Source organism: Rutilus rutilus, assembly GCF_951802725.1.
Source record: "Rutilus rutilus genome assembly, chromosome: 22".
Lineage (NCBI taxonomy): Eukaryota > Metazoa > Chordata > Actinopteri > Cypriniformes > Leuciscidae > Rutilus > Rutilus rutilus.
Window position 1 is genome coordinate 30310784 of NC_140227.1, and position 17299 is coordinate 30328082.

The 17299-nt window shown below is 37.3% G+C and overlaps 2 protein-coding genes across 5 annotated transcripts in view; one reads left to right on the plus strand and one right to left on the minus strand.

Annotated features, from left to right (window-relative positions):
• Window positions 1–13516, minus strand: part of slmapa (sarcolemma associated protein a) — a 68698-nt gene extending 55182 nt beyond the window's left edge. For 2 of the 4 annotated variants that reach the window (XM_084394466.1, XM_084394467.1), the window contains exon 1: window positions 12124–13493. In XM_084394466.1, the coding sequence (XP_084250592.1) occupies window positions 12124–12321 (198 nt within the window). In that variant the 5' untranslated portion in view covers window positions 12322–13493. Of the gene's footprint in view, window positions 1–12123 lie in introns of all 4 variants that reach the window. The other 2 variants (XM_084394468.1, XM_084394469.1) reach the window with 2 other exon arrangements.
• Window positions 13517–15292: 1776 nt separating this feature from the next.
• The window catches only part of dennd6a (DENN/MADD domain containing 6A), a 42811-nt gene continuing 40804 nt past the window's right edge, over window positions 15293–17299 (plus strand). The window contains exons 1-3 of the mRNA XM_084394473.1: window positions 15293–15675; window positions 16867–16905; window positions 16999–17041. Coding sequence (XP_084250599.1) covers window positions 15466–15675; window positions 16867–16905; window positions 16999–17041 — 292 coding nt within the window. The 5' untranslated portion in view covers window positions 15293–15465. The remainder of the gene's footprint in view (window positions 15676–16866; window positions 16906–16998; window positions 17042–17299) is intronic.

Here is a 17299-nt window from a genome sequence, read left to right on the forward strand (position 1 = left end):
GAGAATGAGGCGCGTGTGAGATCCGCGTCTCTGACAGCAGCGGCTGCTCTTAAAGGGACAGTACACAGTAGCCACTAATTATATCTGTCGCTAAAGTTAATCAAAGAACAAAGGGAACAGAGAAAAACACTCACTGCTCTTGACTAAAGAACTTTTTTCTTTAGGCAGATTATCACTAATCTGTGTGTGCATTTATTTTCCTTGAGAACCAAGCAAGTTGACTCATGAAACCATTTGTTTATTATATCGCAATCGCAATATTGACCTCTATTATCGCAATATGACATTTTCCCCAAATCGTGCAGCCCTAATTCTGAAACTAAACCTAAACCTGAAATATCTTCACGACAAACCATCCAGATAAAAGTTCAGTTCAGCTTCAAGAAATTAAGATAGAAATATATCACTACTGTATAGTAAAATGTACTTCTTAAAGTAATAATAATAATAATAATAATAATAATAATAATAAATGATATTTCCAAGGAATATCATACAACCAAGATATTTTTTAGCCATGTTTTAAATGTATACAGTTCTGTTGTGCAGCATCTTATTTGACAACAAAGAAAAATGCAATGTTTCGTTGTAAATTAATCGTTATTTTTTTTATTTGATTACATTTTAAAAGCTTCATTTGTTATAAATCATAAAACAGAATCCCAAAAAAATTTTAGGGGAAAATAAAACAGATTTCATAGGGCCCTAAACTAGGTTAGCTACTCTGTGGAGTTTAACTGTGAACAAACAAGTTTACATTCATTCTCAAGATCGAACAAATATGTGGAAATATTTCCTTCGCCATTAATATTAAATGAATATCATGATATCAATAACGTATGATAATCGTGATGATATTTTTGGCCATATCGCTCAGCACCCCAGAACAAAAGCTCACATCATATTGTCTGTGTTAGTCTTCCTTTGCCATATCAGCCAAAGTCCACAAGATTTATTCCTTGAGAACAGCTCTCAGATCCAACACTGGGATTTCTGAAGGAATGCAGAGTTTAAGCTTCAAAAGCAAGTCTACACCTAAATCATTCCTACCTGAGAAGAGCTCCATCCAGGGATGGAAAACAAACAGGCTGGCTGAGGAAATTAACATTGATCGGTACAGCCTGTGTAAAGCAGGTCAGCTCTGGCGAAGACACTAACCCGCTAAGCTTGGTTGCTTGCTAATCAGCAATAAAGCAACCTTAACCTTAATCCTCAAGAGTTCTTTAGCAGAACCAGGCAAATCAATACGAGCCTGGAAAGGTGACGCATGTGAACACTATTTTAACACAGAAAACAAATGGAAAATTGCTTGCAAGAACATTTTTTGCAGACATTATTTAATGACCTGAATGAATGAAAACTACTGCCGCAAAAACATCATTACCATAAACAGATAAAGGCAAACTATTCAGTGTATTCTCTGAACATTCGATCAGACCCAGTGGAGATTTAAAATTCACTACCGGAGCAGAACGACTCAACCCTAAGTGGGGTTTAAGATTTCAAAAGGCCGTGTTGTGAGTGCTTTCCCTGGAAAACCTGGAGTCATCTCAAATGACGAACCCCCTTTTCCCTGCCCTGTCACGACAGCATCTCTCGTGGAGTGGTTTCATGCACAGGTTCACTGTATTTCAACGTTGGCCAAATAGTAAAATACATCAGTATTACACAGTATTTAAGTGACAGTTTTTGTTTTTCGACCAAAAATTACAATATATTGGCAATTCAGAATAAAAAGGACATGGCATGACATAAAAATACGATAATATGTGTGCAATGATTTAGGAAACATGCAAAGTTCAAATATTTGTTTCTCTGATAAACAACGCAGCCAGTTATTCTACTTGGAAATGGACGTTCTGTGTCGAAATGTGTGTTTGTGTTTTGGTCAGTGTGATCCCGCCCCACTGCCAGTCTACCCAATTGTATTCGACACCCCGGGATGCCAATTGACCGTTCGCAAAGTCCCGCCCCCTTTAGTTACTGTTGCTATGTCCGACAAGTCACGCCGCTCTCACGCCACACCATGTTCTCACGCAAACATACATCGCGGACCAGAGAGGACACTGACAACACACCAGGTTACTTTTGATATGAAACAAAGTCTCAACTTTCAAATTTGATCATTTTTTTAATGAAATTTAAACAATAAATACCATTTTGTGGCTCTTTAATGTGTCTGACAGATCGCTGTAGAGCCTCAGTTAAAGCTCCTCGTGAACCGATCATCTATTCCTTCTAGTTCATTTCTAGCATCAAATAAACAAATGAGCATGAGGAATGTTGTTTTAACCGTGGGAAGACGTCAGTACACACCGTTTTTCAAGTTCATATCCACCGAAGTTAATCTACTAACTCTCCTGACTGCTTTGTCGGACAAAAATGGATTCGGCAGATGGCGGATTATGATTGGTCAGATCGCCTGTCAATCAAACTCCCTGCGAAGGGTCAATTGGTGGAAAACACAGCGTATTGCAGCCATGGAAGCCAGCTAATAAACTAGGCGAGAGATCACAGTTGTGTGTCCTCAATCTGGCAACCCAATGTGAGCGTCAAGACTGAAGCGGAGGTGGCGAGGGAAATACTTTTTTGAATTTCGACTGCAGTATTTATTTCAACAGCTAGCTGTCAATATTACATTTTTTCAGGGATGTTATAGACCCTGTTGGCAGATTTATGCCCTGCAAATAATACAAGTTGAAAATGGGATTGATTTAAAAAGCTACAAATAAGGAGACCAATGAAAATGTGTTTACAGTAACTTGGAAACCAAAAGAAGAATTTAGAGATCGCTAGCAACGGGTTTGGACGAAAACATGAGGATTTGCAAAGTAAATTAAGTGTATATCATAAAAAAAAGAGCACGATACATGTTTGAAATATATGAGCTTCCAATCTGCATCCCAACAGATTAACAGGGTGGTAACAAGTATGCGAGAGCTTTGTGTGGTGTCGAAAACTTTACATTTAAGAGATTATGACAGGATGGATTTGCATAGATAACATATGATCCAATTAAGATGTCTCACAATTAATGCTATTATTAAGTGTGTTGACAAGATCTCATTAGATCACAGCGCTCACACAAGAGTTTTTTCCCAGATAGAGGCCTATGATTTGGCATCTTATGTGTCTGCAAATATAACATTTACTGCAGAGATTTGATGTTTATTCGAAAGCAGTCTGAATTATTAAAAAAAATTATAAAATATATGCAACCAAAATCCACTACTGTGAATAAGCTAGTTTACCATACAGACTATAAGTGTCGTTGCAGAATTTGCTGAGGGTGTACTTTACTGTCTACCTCAAGACATACATTTTTATTATATCAGTATTTTCTGACATCTAGCAGGAGCACTGATGAGACTGATGTGTGCTTTAGTCACATTCTAGGCCAGACCTGAGCCTGGTTTCTCCTTAAGTATTTCCTCAATTCTGTCACTTGGAGTTTGGGTTCCTTCCTTGCCACTGTCGCTTAGTAGGGGACACTTAATATTCAAACATATTACTTTTCTGACGCTGCTGTATGAGAACTGAACTGAGCTGGACCATGATGACATTTTTTGCAGAACTGCTTTATAGATGAAATTAACTAATTTAATAATTGATGATCTTTACAACGGCACTAAATCAACACTGAACTGACTTCAGCTAAACAACAGCCGAAATGCATGATTTACCCGTTATCCCTGTAAAGCTGCTTTGAAACAATCTGTATTAGGGCATTTTCACACCTGAAAGTCCGAACCAAAGTTCATGTTTTGATACATTTGGTAAGTTTTGGTTTGGTTTCACATTGCAATTATGCGAGCGCACTAAAGCACTTTACATGACGTACTTGCGTCCTGTCGTCATCATCTATGTGGGCTGCATCTCGACATTGATTGGTTTGTAAACGGACGTGAGTCTGTGTTGTCAATTCGGCGGGGTAACTTCGACAAGAATGAATGAACAGACGCATATCGTTGCCACTATACTGTTATTATTACGGCATTACTCCCTGCAGCACCGACTATACTCAAGGCTAGTTCAAATTCGCCAAATTAACGTCCTCGTTGTGCGAACATTTTATGGTCGCCGGCAGGAAATGAGGAGAAGACTGCAAGCAATCCTGCGGGAACCACCGTAACTTCCTGTAAATGTTCTGAAAGTCCGAACCAAACAGAAAATGCTTTCACACAAGAAACAAACCAAACCTTTGTTCAGTCTGATCCGGACCGAGACTACCTCGGATCAAACAAGGTAGGTGTGAAAGGACCCTTAGATAAAGCGATATATATCATTAAAGGTGACTTGAGAAGAGAGACGGCGTCCTGTACAGCTGCTAAGATCTAGGGTGTGGGTCGCCCCGCGGGGCACTGAGTGACTTCATATTAAGGAGGAGGCGCTGATAGCTAAAGTCAGCTGCTAGACAGTTGTCCTGGACTTGGTGCTGCCTATAATAACAACAGACTGTAAAAACGGGGTGCAAATGGAATCAGACTATTTTAAGACTCGACAACAGAACTCACACTTTGACAGAAAATATGCAAAAGCCTTCAGCTAAAAATGCTAATATGGAGATGATCAGCAACAAAGACTAATGGAGAGAAACACAATTTAATGAAACCGTGAGAGACTTAAAGTGCAAAAGGAAAACCCTCGATCAATATATCAGGTGCAGGCACAAAAACAGCAGCAAAAAGCAGAATTTACTATTACATGAGATGATTCATATGTGCGACCAATATAGGATCAATAAAATTAATAATTTCTAGTTAATAGCATGAATGAAAATTACTTTTTCCAAGCAATGAATAATTGATCAGTGATGTTAGACCAACATCATATGAATTAACTCTCCTCTGGTGTTTCCATGGCATCAGGCAGAAACCCAACACATGTAAACAAACCTAATTATGATGCATGAATAAAATTCACAATAAGACTAGCTGATATTTATAGAGTTTCCAGGTAGAACTCAGTCATTTCAAAGGGCTAGTTTAGTTTTAATTTAGACTGAGCAGGTAATATTTACATTTGGATATGATATTTATATACTGATATACTAAGGGGATCACCTAAAACTAACAAACCTAGTGATACCAATAACCAGAAAACTGACCACTATGATCTCACATGGTGATCTAGACTCAACTCTTGCACTGTCATGATGCCGATGCATGTATAGTGGTATCCTTATGACAAAACAAAACTTCTGTCATTAGAATCATTACAGAAAGGACAGTGAGAGCATTATATTTATATATAGCACAGGAATAGTAGATCAGGTTTATATCCATTCTGTAGAGACCCATTTATGTGGCCAGTAGTAAATTGAAAATACAATAATTACAATCAGTAAAAATGACCCAAAAGCGACCAAATGAACATATATGGTATAAATAAAGTTTGTTTTATTTATAAGTTTTGTTTATTCACTGTGTTCACTGTATATATTTAATATAGATTAATCATTGTTAAAGCTGTTTATTTACCAATAATGACCGATCACGAGAATATTTGCAGAGACGGGTATTTTGACAATTATAGTGTTATTTACATTTAATTATTACATTTGTGCACCTGAAATGAATACTAGTTAGACTTTACTTGTAACTTTGTCATTGTATTTATCTATGCTGCATTTGAGGTTCACTTGCTTTTAACAATGTTCGAACTTTATTAGTTAGGCAAGTCGTTTTTTTCTGTAGTATCGGAGTACTAAAAGTGTGCTTTAAGTAGTAAATGGAAAGCAAAGTTACCCATCCCACCATCCCCCAAAATATATATTTTAGGGCTGGGTAAAAAAAATATAGATTTCTCGATATTAATCGATTCTCATTTTTACGAACCGATATCGATTCTTAAATCCCAAGAATCGATTAGTCATCCTGTTTTCTGCTGATGAATGAATGTAACATTGTAGCGCGCATCCCATCCAATAAATCCCAATAATCTTTGTGCTTTGTAACTATTGATATGAAACAAAGTCTCAGATTTAAAATTACGTCCATTTTCATACGAAATTCAAAAACATAAATACCGTTTTGGCGCTGTGTTGTGAGATCGCTCTGGCTCAGCTCAAGAGAAGCAGAAGCACATGATCTTCTCTTCCGCCTTAATAACACCAGTTACAGCGCGAAATAAACATGAATGAGCATTTGAAAGTGTGTTAAAAGGTAGAGTACAACTTAGCGAAATCCGTATCATGTGACATGGAATCGCTCAGTGTTTCAACCGTGGAAAGACGTCAGTAAAACAGCTTGTAAACAATGTCATGTAACGTCACATTTACCTCAGAAAAACCATATCCAGTGACCATAAACTCGTTAGTCAGCCAGAAAAATTAACTAGAGAGGAGTATTTTGCTAAATATATGCACCATACACTGTAAAAAAGAAAAGTTGACTTAACTTAAAATTATAAGGCAACTTGCTGCACAGATTTTTTGAGTTGACTCAACTAATAGAGTTTACTCAACTAGAGATGTTATAGTTGAGTCAACTCAACAAGAGATGTTATAATTGAGTCAACTCAACTATAGAGATGTTATAGTTGAGTCAACTCAACTATAGAGATGTTATAGTTGAGTCAACTCAACTAGAGATGTTTTAGTTGAGTCAACTCAACAGCTTACTCAACTATAGATGTTTTAGTTGAGTCAACTCAACAGCTTACTCAACTAGAGATGTTTTAGTTGAGTCAACTCAACAGCTTACTCAACTAGAGATGTTTTAGTTGAGTCAACTCAAAATCTGTGCAGCAAGTTCAATCAGTTCATTTTTACCTTCAATTTTATAGTAGGCTACTGAAGCCTAGTCGGCTACAACTGACTCCCATAGTTTACAGCATTAGTTAAGAGATTTGTTTTCCTTGAGAAAATATGCCATGTATTGTACCTGATTTCCAAAATAATCAATATTGAATCGAAATCGAATCGAATTGTGAAATTTGTGTCAATACCCAGCCCTAATACATTTTGTTACTGATCTGAAAAATGATCCGATCCGTGACTCGAAAACCGCAATACAATCCGAACCGCGAGTTTTGTGATCCGTTGAACACAATGCAAGCAAGATCAAAGCAAACCTGGGCATTCACAAACTCCAAACACTAAAGGAAAACATAATGAAAAGTGAATTACATTAATTAAAAACTGGTCTAACCAGAGCGTGGACATTTGGAAAAGGATGACAGTCCAGAGTCTGGCAGGACAGTGTATCTGGGAAACACACTGGCTTCATCTCATGGGTGTCATTTTGCCATATCCATTAGAAGAAACAGCAGAGTCAGACGTAAGAGCAGTCATCCGGACTCTCTATTAGCGGCTGTGCAACTTTGATTGATGTCTATAAATACGAACCACATTCTCAGGCACACAGTTGCAATTGCCAGCTTTTCAGCAATGCCCACATGTGTATTACACCGTTTCACAAAGCCAGTGGACAGGTGGTGATATTGGCACATTAGACCAACAATTGATTGGCCCAGTTTAGAAAGCTTCATCTTGGCACCCCTTTCTGACAGAGACCTTGCCAATAAGAGCAAAGTTTATTCAGGTCATTCCGGCACTGTCCTATACATGGACACCTCATCCCAGAGAGGACACGGGGACGCTACTAGGACTCTCATTCTTTACACTTGTCAATAACAAGAAGCAGCTGATAAAATGAGAGCAACTCAGACACAGATGTAAATGGATTAAGGGAGGAAAAACGCCCAGCAAATGCAGTTAGAAAATATCTCAACGATTGCCAAGTAACAGCAATTATAAGTTAATAATAAACTAATGTAGACCGTTACGGAAAAAGACTTTGTAAACACTGTCTGTAACAAATTCATTTATTATTATTTACTTATAATAAATTTTTATGCTTTTCTTCCTTTAAGTGTAAATTGAATATGTGTGAAAGTGTGTAAGCATGAGTACTTGTTCTGTGGCGTTAAAACGAGAAAAGGACAATAAACATATTGAAGAAAAAAAAGTTACTAATAAACTAAATGACAATTATAGTGATGAAATGACATCCACTTCTAATGCCACAGACGTAATGCAAAGTGTTGGGATTGACAAGCTAATTTAAATGCAGGAGTGTATCCGGTTCTCTATGAGCAGAAATAGACATTTAGATGGATGTAAACCATAACAACAATGCATCTCACTGCTGTAACCAAAGACACATGGATTCAGCTCATGATTTTTGATGCGAGCTAAAAATGTAGTTATGCATTTATGTATTAAATCAAACGAGATTCAGTCTAGATTATCAAACACACTTTAACTTTAAAGGTTAATATATCAAACATGGGGTGAATATATAAGAATTATCTTGGAATATATGCTGTTACAGTTATAAGAAATTCACCTTTAGGGTTCAAGTAAGGGTCGCGATTACAAAATAAAATTATTTTTGGGGCTGTATTTACGACATCAAAGCCTGCGACTCTTTTCAAATAAACATTGTTTGGTAATATTTAGCGGATTAAACTTTTTCAGTACAAGCAAAAGCTGTTTGTGAAGGGTTAATTGTCTCACCTGGTTTTGTAATGCGCAGCACTCCCTTAATTCAAACACCACACCTTAATCTACACGACTGAAGTTAGCAACCATAACTGCAATTATTTCACAACAGAGATTGCTGTTGAAAGCTGAGAATGATGGCGATAAAACTGCGCTCAAATACTTCCTCTTCACATGCAAAACACACCAACACACTGCCAGACGTACAGAAAACCTCTTTACACGTGTACAAACTGCACTAACAACTAATAAAGATATCCTTACATTTAGGAATGGGCGATATGGCCAAAGAATTATCACAATAAAAATGTTTTATCAGTCGATATTGATGATAATCATTACAATAAATGTCAAATCTTTATTTCTTTCAAAGGTAGATTTTCGCTCCTGAATGAAAGCTGGAGAAACCAGACAGTTAAATGTGTTTTTATAATACTCTTTATTGTCAGAAGACTTGCCAAACAGGTTAACGTTTCACAAATCTGAGGCTGAATATTCAAAACATTTATAATGGTGATAAAATATTTGTTTCTACATCAAAATATGCACAAGTTTTTTCAGTCTTTTTTCCTTAAAAGAAACATCTTAATAGAAAACAAAAATATTTCTTAGTTTCTGCAGGTTGACAGTTTGTGTTTCCTGACTTAGATGACGTGTATCTTCGGCAATATTATATTATTATATTACATAATATTATTATAATATTAATAATATTATGTGTTATGTCTCTTAGAAATGCACATTTGACAGTAGCTTGAGTTGGGATACAGATGTAAATTAATGTTCATCAACAAAAACAGTAAATACGTTAAAATTAAACAACCTCATATAAGGGTAAAATTTTAATATTCTGACTGTTTGAGTTATTTATTTAAGTTAACCATTTGTCATCCATAGTATCATATTTAGGCTATAGATCATGATAATCATTGGTAAACCACGCACGCATATAGCACCTCACTACCATGGCAAAATGTAACTAGCCGGAATACATTTTTTAGTATAAATACAATACAGACGCACAAATCTGTATTTTTGTACTATATTTTAGTATAAATACAGATGCACAAATGCTACAGCTTAACAAAAAATGCTGTAATTATATTCCATTACTCCTTTATACATGTCTACATTAATATTTAAAAAAAAAATTCGATATGAATATACCACATTTCTGCCATAATAATACCATGGTGCAGTTCAGGGGTGGACTGGCCATCTGGAGCACCAGGAGTAAACGCGTCTGCTCTAGTAAGCGGATAAATGGTCCGTGTGGCGCGGCTCAAACGAGCAGCGCGGTTTCATTCCGCTTTTGGTGCTTAAACATTAATTGAACTTTTGCATTATTATATTGAGGAAAATTGTATTGTGATAATTATCGTTTTATCACCCAGTCCTATACTTACTTCACACACGGTCACACAAAATCTTTCTTTACCCACCCAAAGAGAACAATGCAGTGTGTTGGAGATATTCTGAAAGCGACGATAAGCTTGCCTAACTACACGCGATAAACGGTATCTTTTCCATGTTAATCAGAGTGTTTAGTCCTAACCAGCCGTGACGGCGACACGCAACGACTCCATTTTACAAACGGTTTCTATTTTTCTGACGTCCCGCTGGAACAACAAACACAAAGTGTGGCGATGATAATCTCAGGGACTGTTTATGTGCTTTATTTAATGTTAAAAGCGTGTAATGTGACTTTGAATATCATTTAGTTCTCCAGCTTTGTAGCCGTAAAAGCAACAATGGATATAAATTAATTCACCTCAGATCTTGAAATTAAACAAATGGAAACAAGAACGTTCAAACTGTGAAAAAACAAGTGTATTATTTGACAAAGATTGTTTTAGTAACTCAGGAGCCTATGTATTTTTAATAATGTTTAAATGGTGTAATATGTGTGCATTTGATTATGTTGCCTTATCCATTTTCGTGCAAGTGCCGTCAAGATTACTCTCTGGTGCAGCGAGACTCCGCCCACACGCTGTTCTGATTGGCTGACTCCGCCCACACGCTGTTCTGATTGGCTGTGGGTTTTGATTGATTTTGACGCTGGAATCTTATCTTATCGCGTCTGGTTAGGACACGGTGTAAGGGGGAAAACAAGTTATATGCACTTGCAATGTCAGAATGTGCCATCTGAAAGTAGAACACAGTGAATAAACCAGCATTACACCGAAACACACACCAAGCCCGTTCCTTGATATTACAGCCATAGTGGACTATGTTCTGCTGCTTTCAACAGGATTATTTTACACTTTCATTCACACATGGCGCTGTGAGAGCCACACTAAAGTGCGTACCAGGCAGCTAAAAACCCTGGGCATCCAATTTCACGAGCCAAACCAGAATTAAGAGCCATCATTTTAGATTTTTTAACAACACATAGAGGATAGAAATGCCACCGCAATGTTTTACTCCTGTTTACTAGACAGACCAGCGATGTCACGCATGATAGTCTCAAACAGTTCATCTGATGCTGTTCATCCCTCACCTTTCACGAGAGATGTTACGGGTCGACAGTGTTTCCCATTCAATTGCCTATAGTTTGGCAGCAGTCTCGGGACAATATTAATAAATATGTATTTTTATTATATTCTAATTGTTTGGATTCCTGAAGGACCAGTGTGAATGTAATGTAGAGGTAAAACGAGGCTTGAGTCCACTTTAAAGGGGTCATCGGACCCCTTTTATATGGTGTTTGCGCATAAATGTGTCTTTGCAGTGTGTGGACACAACCACCATACAATGAAAGCAATCCATTCCCTGCTTTTTTTAATCCTCAAAGTCTAAACACTCAATCAAGGTGTTTGGATTTTCTGAGCAATATGATGTCATATTGATGTCATATTGCTCATGCTCCGCCCACGACCGCTGATGTACTGTCCCGTATTAGCATATTTCCACCCTCAGCCATTTGTATACTGTCTGCCAAGGCATCACTTTACTGTCTTGTGGGGGGGGGGGGGGGGGGGGGTGAGCAGTTGCTCATTATCATTTAAAGAGACATGCACCAAAACGGGTCGCTGTGAATAGAGCTGTTTTTTAGGAGGTAAAAAGGGTGCTTTACACAACCATTGAGGAATTTTGGACATCCCTAGAGAGGCAGGGGTCAACTTGTGTAATTTACTTATTTAAGCTAGTAAAAGCCTGCTTTAATTGTCTTCAACCAGGGGACCTGGACCTACTCTGGGGCCTCAGGAAACTTTCAAGGGCCACAGTGTGACTTACAATTACTCAAATTAATGTATTATTATTCATACAATTCATTTTAATATTATTATAATTAATAAGCTGAAATAATCAACCTTTATTAAGTGCTTGATTTTATGTCATGCCTCTATTTAAAAAAAAATGTGTGGGAAAAGTAAAAAGCTTGTTCGACATTCAGACATTAATTGTGGCATAGAATGTCATAATATTTTTTGGGTGGGGACCACTGTATGGATTTAATCCTAATGTAGACAATTATGACAACCTGACAGATAGTGAGAAAGTCTTGGTAAATCAAGACAGCCCGAGGTTCATTTATCATCTGTGTGTGTCAAACAAGCCGATCTGACCTGTTCTGCCTGCCACTAAAGGTACAAGTACAACAACACCCGACTTACCTTTCCTGTCTTGTGGTCGAACCACACCAGAGCGTGATTCCTGGACAACACCTTGCAGTCGAAGGTGGCGTTGTTCTGGGCAGGGCGACACCGGGCCACGGAGCGCCCGATCTTGACCGGCTCATCCAGGTAAACATGGCGTTCCTGAAACGGGTGTGAATTCGGGCGGCAGGTGAACACGGCCAGCGCTGAAGGCATTGAGGATGGCTTGGGAGTGTTACTCCAACCAGAGACGAAAGACAGTGTTTCTTGATCCAGACTGACCTGTTGCTCCAATTCACTTTAATGAATTATCAGGAGACCAATGCACATAGTAACACGACAAAAAATATCAACAATCAAGAAAAGACGAGGCTCTTCTGCTAAACCGACTACATTACGTCCATGTACTTAGACACTATGTAGTTGATTTCTTGCCCCCTTGCGAGACCCCCATGATGCCGAACCAAACCCAATACAGCTGCTCAATTCCATACAATTCTGTATTTTCTGATGACAGTCCACTACTCGAGCTGTTACACCTCGTACCCTGCACAATTCATCCTCACCCCCCTTAACAAACATAGGCCTGGCGAATAAACAAGCGAGTAACACTAATAACCTGTTGGATCAGTTAACCTGTAACGTTACTCCCCCCCCTCCCAAAAAAATAAATAAAATAACAGTCCATTTGCGTGTCTAGATTAAGATGGCAGTGATTTCTAGATTCACAAAACGCACTAATGTGACTGTTAAACCCTAATGAAGATTATTAATGTGAGTGGGTTTGACTGAAGTATGCAAGACAGACCATCAACCCACCACTCCCCTAAACAGAGCAGGCATTCAATATGAAAACAAAAGCACAAAGACCTAATTAACCCAACATTAAAAAGACAAAATTCAATGTTAGATATTAGAAAACGCTCGCGCGGAGGGTGTTTTCTTGCACACGAGAGCGTTAGCTGGCTAACTTCATATTAGCTCGTTAGCTTCGCTGAGGTAACGGTGGCCCTTTATCTTCTCATTATGAAGCCGCCCGGACTGAAAGTGACTTTATAAATAATTCCGAGTGGATTTATCCAGTATTGTTTGGTCCGTGGAACTTTCATACGCGGAGAATTTACGTAAATCCCGTACTAGCTCGCGAGCTCGATAACTAGCTTAGCTCGCTGTGAGAGACGCGAAAAATTCCCCAGAAAAGAAACTCATAAACGAATAAAGTCCGTGACACGATTCCGCGTTAAGCCATGGAAGTCTCCGCTCCCGGGGACACTGGAAACGGGATGAAAAATCGCTGTGTGAGAGGGGATAATTGGAAGTAAGTCGTCCTCTCGAAGAGATACACACACACATACACCGGCCACAAACCGCCGCGGGGCTCGCGCACCACTGATAAAGGGGCGGGGACTCTGGGATGACGCGATGTGGGGGCGGGGCTTTTCAATTGCGTTTCCAGAGAAAGGATGACGTTTTTCATATGGAATGAAAATAGATGGTATGGAGGCCCTGAAGAAATGAACAATAAATAAATAAATCAAATAATAAATGTAAAAATACGAATAATTGACTTGATAATTTTTTTAATGAAATTTATTCCTGAATTAATTTCCACTTTATTTATTATTTTCTGTATTTATTTTTACATTTATTTTTATTATTTTAATTTGTTATTGTTTCATTTATTATGTATTTATTTGTATATTTATTTCAAAGCGTTTCTTTATTGTTATACTTATTATATTATTATATTTATTCTATTTTATTATTATTATTATTCTGTTTTTATTTGTATTCTATTATTATATTTATTTCCACATGGATTTATTTGCACATGGATTTATTTATACATTTATTTATTTATTTAAACATTATTTATTTATTTTTGTATTATATTAGATGTTCGTATTAAAATGATCACAACCTTTATGAATATTAGGTAAATTCTAGGTGCATTAAAAATGCTGGCCACTTTTCCCTCACTCTCTGGTCCAACATATTCATAAAAAAAAAAAAAAAAAAAGTACATATGGCAAACTGAAGAGTGTTTACATAATATTTATTAACCAAGCTCAAAACAGACAGTACAAAACAAACGCATATACTGGCGAAATCAAAGCAATTGGAAGGCGCTTCTTGCTCCAGGCTCCCAGTAAAAGTAAAGTTATTTTTGGAGTTGGAAAGTATTTTTGTTTCAGAAAGGAGGAGAGGGTTTCAAAGCTAACCCCGCCCCCAGTCCCTCTGTTTGGATCTGGAATCTGTGGACTAAATTACACTGAACATCTGTCATTCCAAATAGAGCATGCTGATTTAATGTCTTGCTAAGGCTAATCCAATTGCTTTGTCTTGGTTCTTATGTGACCCATAAGGAGTAATTAAGTGATCACTGGAACATCTACATGCAAACAATGGTGTGGTGCAATGATGCACATGGGACATTATAAGATGTTAAAGTGCCACATATAGGCCACAATATTAACTACATAACAAAAAAAAAAAAAAAAATTACTCTCAGCAAGTGTGCAAAATATATATATATACACAACCAAACCATATTTAAGCCAAAAATTAAACCATTTTGACATAAAAAAAATATATATTATTGGATTAAATAAATTAGCCTACATTAAAGATAATTATGGAAAGATTGAATTATGAGAGAATTATTATATTTTTTATATTATTTAAAAATATATATATTTTTCACAGTTGCGTGAACTGTCTATATGCTTTCTGTCTGAATAAATAGCCTAATAAGAATTAGAATAATACATTTTGTTTATAGGCGCCTTTCACTCAAGGTCACCTTACAAATCTCCCTAATAACATCAGTATAACAACAGTAGACAAAGCATACTATAATATACACCGAAGAACAAGATATTGCTCAATACGAGCAATCATAAATAAGCCTGTTTAAATAATTAAGAGTTATAACTCATTTTTTATTCAATACCATAAGAATAATTAAGGGGGCAAAATACATACATTTCAGTGCTTTTATTTTCAGAATTCTAAAAGATTTATGTAGAAGTCAAATAAAGTGTAAGACTTTTTTTATGATGGTTTTCTAATCAAATAAATAATATGCGCAATGTATTGGTCTTTATATTCTAAAATGTCATGCTTAAAAAAAAATTTTTTTAAAGGACATCAAATACACAAATATCATACACATTCAGGATACTGTGGCTGCGTGCGCGCTCCCGTACAGATCTTGAGCTCACTCATGACGCCAGCACGCTCTCCACGCAAGCTCCGCCCCTTTCATCCTGGACGTGTTTGTATTTACAGCTCAAGTTCCTGTAGTTTTCATCAATAAACCGAGTCCGAACCCACCTGGACTGACCTGAGGGTATCACCATGGCCTTTCAGGGGTCTGGGGAACTGGAAGATCAGCTCGAGGAGCCAGAAGACACGCTCAGAGTTTCTCCGGCCGAGGAAATGCCCGTCGATGGGCCTCCAGCACTAGAGGAGCCGGAGCCGTTACTGCTGCCGTGGGATCGCTTCTCCTCCTGGCTTCACTGCATCTGTGTGGTCGGCTTCGATCTGGAGCTCGGGCAAGCTGTGGAGGTACAGAAGACTTGTCATATTAGTGCTGTCATCTGTGATCATTGGCCTGCTAGCCGGCTAACTGTGTGGAAGTCAATGGAAAAACCTGCTAGCATCTGTGGCTAATGCTAACAAAAATACTTGAGTCATCAAAAAGTATATATATACAGTCAAATCACAATTTATTCAGACACCTTCAACATGTCTCACATTATCACAGTTTATTCGCTATAGAAAATGGTAATAAAATAGGACAAGAACTCAGAGTTATCAAATCAGTTGATATTACACTGGTTTTGTCCATCCTTCTGTTTGACTAACCTATCTCACAAATGATTAAAGTTGAGCAGCTGTCAGCTGTTAAATTTAACTACACAATAAGATAATACCAGTTTAGCTCAACAAATGACCAAGCAATGCTTAATTTTGATCAGTCTGTGGTGTAAAAAGGTCGCATTAGCAATTAAAGAAAAAACACTTAAGTAAAACATAATCAGCTCAAAGTGTCTGAATAATTTTTGGTCCCAGTTTTTTAATAAATGTTACTGGTAGTCACTGTATGAAGAGTTTTTGTGTATAATATGTCACAGTGGCTTACATAAATGAACTATAGTGTCCTGCACCCACTAGTAAAAAAAAAAATCAAATTATATCTGGTGTCTGAATCATTTTTGTTTTGACTGTATGGATGCTGAACCAGTGTGTGCAGTTAATTGGTACTATGTCTGACCTTTATGTTTGGATAAACATGTCTGAAAGCTTTCAGTAGCTTTGACACATTTGTGCATTAAACATATTCTCGTTTATTTGTGCCATTTCCTGATGTGATACTCTGATGTGTGTGCACAGTAAGTGTGTAGTTTGTCTGACAGCTAAGGGTTTATCAGGACTGTTATCTGATCACTATTCAGTGTGTTGATCTAATCATCAGTTGTCTGAACTTAGGCACTTACATACTCAGAATAAAAAACAACAACAACTATTGAGCTCCAAACTGAATAAGATCATTATTGTCCATACCTAAAGCACAACAACAACAAGAAAACATCTTATGCAACCAAAGTAAAGCCAACTGTTAAAGGTCTCCCTCAGTGTATCGACTCGAAAGGCATCAATGGCCATGACTAACAACTACTACTGTTTAATTTATGCATATGTCAGTTTTAAAAATACAGCGTTCTCACATTTTCCTCGTTATTCTTTCTCCTGCAGGTGATCTACCCACACCACTCCAAACTCACAGAGAAAGAGGTACAAAAGCTTTCTGTTTGATATCATCCAGCTGGATTAAACCATTCATTCTGACAGTCAATAATGAGTGTTCTTTTGTTTCTCTCATTTTAGAAAACAAGTATATGCTATCTGTCATTCCCAGACTCCAATTCAGGTACAATTGCATTTCTTCACTATGGCTTTTCTTCTTGTGTCTGCTGTAAATCATGAACAGTTGATGCACAGATTGTCACCTGTAGATCTGAACATCTTAAACTTTTACCCCTGGTTTCACAGAATGCCTAAGCCTAGTCCTAGACTACAATGCATGTTTGAGTAGTTTTAACTGAAACCAGTTAAATGTTATATGTCAGTGTCATTTTTTTCATCTCAAGATGCACACCAATGATGTTTTTTTCTAAGGCACATTTAT